We start from the raw sequence: 9,620 nt of genomic DNA on the forward strand, positions 1-9,620 counted from the left end.
TGTGCTGGCCAGGAGGAAGTACGCCTCAGCCGAGTAGACTAGAGACACGTTTCTTTTGTTCAGTTGTTATTGTCCACCGCCTGTCAGAAATGGCTGCAGTCTCCTTGTGACAAATTTGCAAATGCTAAACGACATTTACTGTCTCAGTCTGTGCAATAAAAATTTCTTGTCACAGTAAGGGAATCAAAAATCTTTCCAAGGACAAAAGCGTGGAGAAGCCGGAAGTAAATAAATCTGTTCTGGCGCTGAGGGAGGAGTTTCACAGGAGTTCTGGGTGCAATCTCTTGTGAACAATAGAATGTCCACTCAAAGAAGAACACCTTACAACCAAGTGAGCGAAAGCCGATTTCTTCACTTATCATAAAGTATAAATCCAGTTTAAGGTGAAACTGAACTCGCCTGCTCTGGAGCAGCAGGTGATGAGTTCAGCCTCTGTTACCATGGTGACCTAATCAGGGTCAAAGAAATCCTCTTCTGTGATTCAGACTTTCAGCTCTTCCATAGCAGCTAAACTGCTAACCTCACTTTGTAGTCCAGTCCTCTTATAATCCACTGACGATCAGAACCTCATGAAAACTGATTTTAAAAAACATGAGCTTATGTTTATTCTGGTCTGACATGTTTATACCTTCCACTGTTTTAAACGTCAGGTTTATGCAATCGTATATCTCTGTCCATGTGAGCAAGAATTATATCATTATAGCCACAAGAATGAACTGTAAAAATCAAAGTCTCACTACTTCTGCATATCTGGTGCTATTTTAGCAATTCACATATCAAAATATCCAGGTTACTCAGGAGAAGGGTGCTGTGACGTTTGGTTTTTGTTACTTTTATACTTTTCAATTTTCAAGTTTTTCATTTAATTTAGAAAATTTTTTCCAATAGAAATACATTGAGACCTTTTCTTATTTATCTCATATTGCAGTGTTGTATATCTTGTCTGGGACATCACCTACAGCCAAAATCTCAACAACTTTACTCAAAGTGATTTTAAAAGAACAAAAAAAGGTGAATTTGACATGTTTAGTTATGCTGAAAACATACCAAACAAATTTGAGTAATTGTAAGTGCATATATTATTGTTAGACACCATAAAGATAATGTGTGTCAAAAAATATTGTCCTATGTTTATTTTAACAGACTTTTTTTTACGTTTTTGTTTTGGAGCTTTGAGACAGCTATACACTTCTGAAGATGCAACCAGAAAATGAACAGCTCTGGTCATGTGACAATTTACTCTAAACATGTAATGCTGCATTTATTTCATCCAAACATTGTATTCTTTCAGTATTTTTTGAAAATGCTTGAAAATAAAGTTTGCTTTAGAAAGCTCAAAAAAAAATGTTACTGACTCAGTAACATTTTTTTTTGAGCTTTCTAAAGCAAACTTTTTTATAGTCAATGTTGAAACTGATGGGCTGAAATGGGTTTGCAACTTAGGCAACATTGCATTTGGTATTCCTTTTTTTGTCCTGGTTCCTTGTTTGAGGTCAAGACATGCCTCAGCTGCACATTCGGTTCCCTTTAAATAAAAGTTTGATGTCCACATCACTTGTCTTTGTGCCCCTGTGCATTTGGTTTCTCCTTCCTCCACTATCTTATGACAAGTTGTCCACTGTAACTCTTCAAAAATCCTTCTGTTAGCGAAGTCCATTAGACATATTAAAGGCTTTCCTTGAAGGAATGCATATTGCCCAGCACTTTTCATGCAGAGTTTTAGATTAAGATCATCTTATGTGAAAAATGATGGGGTTACAGCTGTTTTGATTAAACATTGAAAATAACATGAGCAATCTCGTGCAATATTGCAATATGTCACACAAGCCTGCTTAATCTGTTAGCTCTTGAGTTATGTGTTATGAATAACTCTCAGCTACTACCTCATCAAATTTTAGTTCAGTGTCTCTAAAATTCACTGAAGTATAGCTATGTTTTGTGCATTAAGGTTGTTTAGCTGTGGTGACCATCTTCTATTGTGTTTACTCCAAACGTTATTCATTTGTAGATGAACACCTAAAGATTTCTTTCTGAGTTGGCTTTGAAATCCATCCAGTGGTTCACAAGATATTTTGCTAACAGATAAACAGGGTTTAACTCCAACAGTTAATGCCAAAGTTTTAAGCAAAGATGTTGTACAATGTGTTGTACTCAAAGTATGTGTTGGGGAGGGTGCTCGGCTATATACTACCACACAAAATAGCAGCTCAAAACTTGTAAAATTGGTTGTAAAATTGGAGATCAGTCTCAGCTGCTACCAAACTGGATTTATCTAAATATCTGTAAAAATGGCTATGTTATAACTATTGTTGTGTTTGCTACAATTGCTTTGATTTGGTGGCCAACTTGAATTGGATTGACTCATATATGTTCGCCCAACAAATACTTTAAATTTCATTTAAGTCCATCCAGTGATTCATATGATTTTTTACTAATAATACACACAAATGAACACCCACACACATTTTCGCTCTACCTTTTGACTGGAGGTGATAATTAGGTGTAGTAGCAGGAGCGCTCTCATCGCTGATATTGTTTGGAGACTATACAGTGATAGATTAAGGCACATCACCAACTAAACTCACATTCTGCTCATGTGTGACTCTTATCAAACATGGAGTAAGAATGGCAAAACTCCTGCACAGGGCAAACAGACGAAGGAGCAGATTATTAACCATCAGCTGGGCTTTAGTGACATATGCTGAATGTAAAACTTTGGTGAAAACTTTACATTTCAGTTGACCAAAAACTGTGCTTCAACTGTTAACATTTTGCTGAACTGAGATCTTATTAACGGGTAACTTTAACAGAACTAATCATGTAAACACTGATTCAGCATACACACTATTGTTTTACTGTTTTTATTCCCACATGCTTTTGCAATAAACCTACTTGTGCATGTTATGCACTAATTTACTCATTCAAGTTCTATTCAGTTCTTTCAGAAACATTGTTTTCTGAAATCTACTTAAGCATAAATCCAAAAAAGGTTAAAAACAAAAACAACTGGACTTCTATTCTGTAGTTGAGAGCTCAAAAGTTGAGCTACTACAGAATAGAAGTCCAGTTGTTCTTGTTTTTAACCTTTTTTGGATTTACCATGTCCTGGATGACTGTGAATAAACACTAGCATACTATTTAAGCATACTGGAGATTAGCAGAAGCATACTTCTGCTAATCAAAGTTTTAGTGAGAGTTTCGCTCATTTTAGCTTTAAACTACTGTTTTGCTCATTTTTGTTTTATCCACAGTTTTGCTGAGTTTAGCTTTAGCTACTGTTTTGCTTGTTTTAGATTTTCACTGTTGTGCTTTTTTAAGCTAATATTAAACTTAAAAAACTTTACTTCAACAACTCAGTTTCAGGTTCTTCAACAAATGACAACAGTCACTCAGCACCCAGCATTTACTTCAGGTTGGAGCCCAAGTTTGGTCAGGAAGGGCATTCAGCAAAAAAGAAACCCAAAACAAAACATCTGCCAAAGCATCCATGCGAGCTGTGGTGACCCCTGCAGAGGGAAGCAGCTGAAAACGAAAAAAGTTGATGGTTTTGATTGTTAGTAAAACATGTGGGGTTGCTGAGTAGAAACTTATTTTGTTGCTTTCTCTGTGTTCTCAGTTCATCACAGCAGGAGTGGTTGCCATCATCCTGGACAAAAACTGCACCATGAAGCTCGTGAGTACAACCCCAGCACACTCCTCAGCATATAATCACTGCAGAATGAACGAGCTTTAGTTCGTCTTTTACAACTCAGCTTTATTGACGGCTGGGAACATAACAGACCAAAGCTACCACAATGGATGTTCACTTAGCATGAGCAGAGCCCCAACTCACAGCTCCCGCGCATACATGGGGTTTCTGCCTGTAAACGTAAACAACTGCCATAGATTGCCATAACCACTGTAACAGTGTTGTGCAGTATATATGACAATCGCTGACATATTTAAATGTGTCTTCATTTATTGTGTGAATATGAGTCAGCTTTCACATGATTGTTATTCTGTTTATAGCTTCTTCTGTACATTTCTTGCAATCAGCTTCTTCAGCATATTTTGTGCTATTTTAATCTTTCATATATTGAAATGTGTGGCTTGATTGTGAATATATGTTTTGTTTGTGTAAATCTGTACCTTTTAAATTATTTAACTTTACTTTAAAAATATCACCTCCATAGCGATACACAAAGCTCTTTTCAGTTCCATCAAAAACACTGTTTTCTATAATTACCTTCAGCAACTTGCTTTAGTTTTATTTTCTTATGCTCCTATTAGCTACTGTCTTGCTACATTTAGAATGTAGCTATTGAGTTGATAACTTTTAACTACTTATTTGCTCATTTTAGCTTTTAGCTCCTGTTTTGTGTATGTGCTGTTGTTTCAGCTACACACATATATAATGATCAGAGAAAAACTTAAAAAAACACTTGCTTTGTCGCAGCTACGCTCTCTACTATTATGTTTAGAAATAAACCAGCAGAGAAAATAAATTCTGGACCCACTCTGGCAGTCTTCTCTGTTTTCTAACTACAAGCCCAGGAGTGTGGAGGGCCAGCCATCAGCCGCAAATCGACGCTTGGCCTTCGTTCATGGCCCTAATCATGATCAGAGCCCCAGCTGGAGCTGCCAGCTGCAACTCTAACCACCAGCCCAGGAGCATAGAATATTGGCTAGCAGCAAAGTGGTGGTAAGCTGCCATTCACAGCTCTAACCACAGTCAGAGCTGCCATCTGCAGCTCTAATCAACAGCATTTAGACTCCTGATAGTGGTTCGAGCCACAGCCACAAACCACAGACCCCAGCAGAACCAGGATCAGGATGAGCTACCATCTACCTTGAATGGCTGAGCTTTGAGGGGACAGGAAAGAAACACGATCAAACACAGCATGACTGGTCAGTTTCACCATCGTAGTCAGGGGGTTCAGGGGGTTTGGGCAAACCATCAACATTGCCCAAAAAGGTCTATCTTTAGCATTTGCTATTTGTTATGTTTTAAGTAACAGTAAACTAACTAACATTTCCTTTGAGCTAAATAGTAGTAAAGCACACCAGCTATGAAGCTCATTTCTTTTTCTCTTTATTCTCCACTTTTCTTCTTCTCTCCAAATCAGCATAATGCTTTTCACATGTCACCTGGTGGCATTATAGTGAACACAACAGTATTGTTTATGAGGGGCTGTTTACACAAAGCTTGTTTTCAGTGAAACTGTAACATTTATGTTGCAGTTCAGTCGTTTGTTTATACAACAACAGCAGTGATTATCTGACACAAACATTTTAAAATCATGTCTCGTTTACATGGTTGAGAGATTGGTGTCTATGCCTGTAAGCACCAACTAGTGGCATGGCATGCCATGGGAACTACAGCTGGTTGATGTGTTTGCAAATAAAAACTCGAGGATGGAGCTGGGCTCTCTTCTTTCTCCAGATTGAGACACAACATGGTGGACAAGATTAAAATTGTTATAATGTATAATTATAAATATATGCTACCTTTGCGTAAATAAAGGTTTTACAAAAGTAGATCTGTTTGGAAAAACTTGTGTGTTAATAGATCTTTAAAACAGTGTAAGAATATATTTTTGATTAGTGTAGTAAAGTATCAGGTTTCTACAACTTGTGCGCAAAATTGCAATTGTTTAGGATATAGGATTTATCAAAAAGGAAAGACAATTCTGTCTATTGTTTGTTCGTAGTATTTCCCTCAGAACTACAACAGACAAAACAAAGTTTGTGAAGACAAAAATAGATGCTTTAAATATGATAAAGGTGTGATGTGTGCAGCTTCTGCACACATCACACCTTCATCACACCATACCTCTGAGACCTGTAATGACAGAAAAAATGTGTTTTTCAGCTGTGGGCGTGTTTGATAGTGAGCGTGATCTCTGCAGTTCTGTCAGTAGCTGCTGTGACGATCTACTCTGTGGACCTGAACAAATATAAAGAGACCTGTGAGACAATGGATGAAGAATGTGATCACAAATACTATGCCACGGTTGGTGTCAGCTTCTTATCAAGTCACTGTCAAGTTTTTCAATATAGTACTTGTCATTTTGTATTTTTGTTCTTGTTTTGTTTATTGTTGTTGTTAGTGTCACATATCTTTCTGTAGTCTTCTACTGCCTTAAAGTTTTATTATCACTCCACCTCTGAAGGCTAAGGTGAGAGGTATCTCTCTATCATTTGTCTGCACCATGAGCAGTATATCTCATGAATCACTTAATATGAAACTTTCATAATGAAACTTTCTGAAAGTAATCATTAGATGAACATCTACAACTAATTACCTTTTGGAGTCAACCTGATTCAGGATGGCTGCCACAACTAACTGAGATTGGAAAAGAGTATAACTCCATAACTGAAGCCAGTATTTCAGACAATAAGCAAAAATTTGCTGTGGTAGTAGCTTTGAGTCATTCACAACACATACTCTGAGTGTTAACATATTTATGCAAGATCATGTGAAATATTGCAGATTGCATGAGATTGCTCATAAAGGTATTGACTCTGTCCCTTTCTATAAGATAATCTTAGTTTAAAGCACAAAATGCAACAGTTTTATCAATTAATCAATGCTACACTGTTAATTTGTAATTCAATTAATTTTCTTTGTAAAGCATGAATGCACCACAGAAATACAGGTGTGGTGATTGAAGGAATGAATAGGATATAAACAGATTTAAAAACAAGATCATAAAAATTAAAAAGTGCAAAGTTGATGACATCCATAGTGACATAAACTTCCATGTAGAATAAGGACAGCATTATGAGCAAAGGTCAACTTTCTCCATCAGCATATAGCTGTTGTTTTGACTGCCTGATGGAGGAACTGAATGCAAGTGGCAGAGACACAGTGAATAAAATAAAGGTAAAGGTAACTGAAAGTGCTGCAAGTTTTTTACCAGGATTATTCCTGTAAAATGTAAAATAAAATCCAGTGTACATACAGAGAATAACATGATGAGGAAAAACTGAAGTAAATCACAGCAATCGGTCAGGTTTTGGTTCAACAGCATGACAAACAGAGCAACAGACAATTTCTACACACAATGATTTAATAACACATGGGTAAAAACAAAGAGAAATAAAGTCCTATCATTTCATACACAACTTTCAAAATTCACATCATCGTATGATAAGAAATAACAGAGTTATAGACAATTTGGTCAAATCTTAAAAATAATGCTATCTCATACAATGTCATGTGAGTTCTTGTGTGAGATAAGTTTCCTTTCAGAGCATGTGTTGGAAATGACTCTCAGCTGCTACCAGATCAAACTCTAACTCAGTATCTGCACAATTGACGGAGTTATGGCCATTTTTGTGTTGATTAGCTGTGGTGATCTGAATTGAATTGACTCCAAAGTGAATCATTTGTAGATGTACATTCAATGATTCATTAGATATTTTACATAAGAATCAACAGTTACTGCCAAAATTATGCAATGTGGAGTGCTTTTTGGGGAAACACTATTTTGAGCTATACTGATATATTCAGCTATTACCATGCCAGGTTTTAGCCTAATATCTGTTAAATTGACTGAAATATAGCCATTTTTGTATTTTCTAATGTCAATTGACTGTAGCGACCATCTTAATCAGTTGTACATCCAGTGATTACTTTCTGAGAATTTCATTAAAATCCTTTCCATGATTCATGAGATTTTTTGCAAACACATAAACAAAGTTGACTCCAGGTTTAAATGGGAAAGTTTTTCATGATGATCTCACACTATTTGTTAGACCTCGTAGTGTGATTTGGGGATGACTCCAAACCAATAACACCAAGAATAAATCAGACTATCATCAAAAACAAGAACAGGAAATAAAATTAAGAAAAATACAGAAGACTAACTGTTAACAAAGCTGGAAGTCAAATCATGGCACAACACAAAAGCTAAAGCCAGATTAGAAGGTCCAAGATCCCAGAAACCATAGCAATATTGGGCTGTGGGACATGTTACCATAACTGAAAGGCAGTACCGATAAATTATTTACGGAATGTTCCATTGTGAATGAATATGTTTTACCATGTGTCCTGTAACAACAGTAATGTTTATGTTTCCTTTATCTTTTGAAACAGAAGCTAAGCAGAGGAATAAAGTCATCCCTCCTCATCTTCACTCTGGCCCAGACAGCCATCTCGCTTGTCATCTGCTTTCTTCTCTTCAGACAGAGACACTTCTCTGAACATTATGTTGTAAGAATCTCTTTTTATTTGGAAAAGCTGCATTTCATCCATCCATCTATCTAGGGATGCACTGATACCACGTTTTTCAAACTCAGTAAAAGTACTTATATTTGAGTAGTTTCCAGTACAGAGTACCAATATGAGTACTAATAAATGCTATTACACTTTTTACAATTACTTTGAAAACATGTTTGAAAACCAGAAGAGCTGACTTTTCATGTTGACTCCACAAATGGATAGGACAGCAGCAGTCTTTTCCAAAAGTGCTTCTTGGTGAGAGGTAAACCTTTGGGAAGCTTGTGCTCTGATTGTATATTCTCATGGTCCTCTTCTGCTTAATGACAGACAGTAGCATGAAGAAGGTGCTATTCCAATGTGTCTGCAGACTTCCCTCTCCCCAGTCACTTGGGCCAGCTCCTCTGGGGGAATCCCAAGGCGTTCCCAGGCCAACCGAGAAACATAGTCCCTCCAGCGTGTCCTGGGTCTTCCCCTGGGCCTCCTCCCGGTGAGACGTGCCCGGAACACCTCACCAGGGAGGCGTCCAGGAGGCATCCTCACCAGATGCCCGAGCCACCTCAACTGGCTCCTTTCGACGTGGAGGAGCAGCGGCTCTACTCTGAGTCCCTCCCAGATGACCAAGCTTCTCACCCTATCTCTAAGGGAGAGCCCAGACACCCTGCGGAGGAAACTCCTTTCAGCCGCTTGTATTTGCGATCTCGTTCTTTCGGTCACTACAAAGCTCGTGACCATAGATGAGGGTAGGAACGTAGATCGACCACTAAATCTAGAGTTTCGCTTTTTGACTCAGCTCTCTCTTCACCACAACAGATCGGTACAGCGCCCGCTTCACTGCAGACGCTGCACCAATCCGCCTGTCGATCTCCCGCTTCATTTTTCCCTCATTCGTGAACAAGACCCCGAGATACTTGAACTCCTCCACTTGGGGCAGGACATCCTACCCAACCCGGAGAAGGCACTCTACCCTTTTCCAGCTCAACACCATGGCCTCTAATTTGGAGGCACTGATCCTCATCCCGGCCATTTCACACTCAGCTGCGAACCGCTCCAGCAAGAGCTGTAGATCACGGTCTGATGAAGCCAATAGGACCACATCATCTGCAAAAAGCAGAGATGCGATCCTCGGGCCACCAAAACGGATCCCCTCAACACCTTGGCTGTGACTAGAAATTCTGTCCATAAACGTTATGAACAGAATCAGTGCCAAAGGGCAACCTTGGCCGGCAATTCGGACCAAGCTCAGACACCGGAAATATAGGGACCTAACAGCCCATATCAAAGGGCCTGGTACCCCATACTCCCGGAGCACCCCCCACAAGATTCCCCGAGGGACACGGTCGAACGCCTTCTCCAAGTCCACAAAACACATGTAGAATGGTTGGGCGAACTCCCATGCACCCTCAAGGACCCTGCT

At 38.6% G+C, this 9,620-nt stretch overlaps 1 protein-coding gene across 4 annotated transcripts in view; it reads left to right on the forward strand.

Moving 5' to 3' along the window:
• The window catches only part of tmem176 (transmembrane protein 176), a 19,726-nt gene that overhangs the window by 5,689 nt on the left and 4,417 nt on the right, over window positions 1-9,620 (forward strand). For all 4 annotated transcript variants that reach the window (XM_017441639.3, XM_037975916.1, XM_017441638.3 and 1 more), the window contains 3 exons: window positions 3,617-3,673; window positions 5,852-5,992; window positions 8,081-8,197. In XM_017441639.3, the coding sequence (XP_017297128.1) occupies window positions 3,617-3,673; window positions 5,852-5,992; window positions 8,081-8,197 (315 nt within the window). The remainder of the gene's footprint in view (window positions 1-3,616; window positions 3,674-5,851; window positions 5,993-8,080; window positions 8,198-9,620) is intronic.

The sequence above is a fragment of the Kryptolebias marmoratus genome, linkage group LG6, assembly GCF_001649575.2.
Source record: "Kryptolebias marmoratus isolate JLee-2015 linkage group LG6, ASM164957v2, whole genome shotgun sequence".
Lineage (NCBI taxonomy): Eukaryota > Metazoa > Chordata > Actinopteri > Cyprinodontiformes > Rivulidae > Kryptolebias > Kryptolebias marmoratus.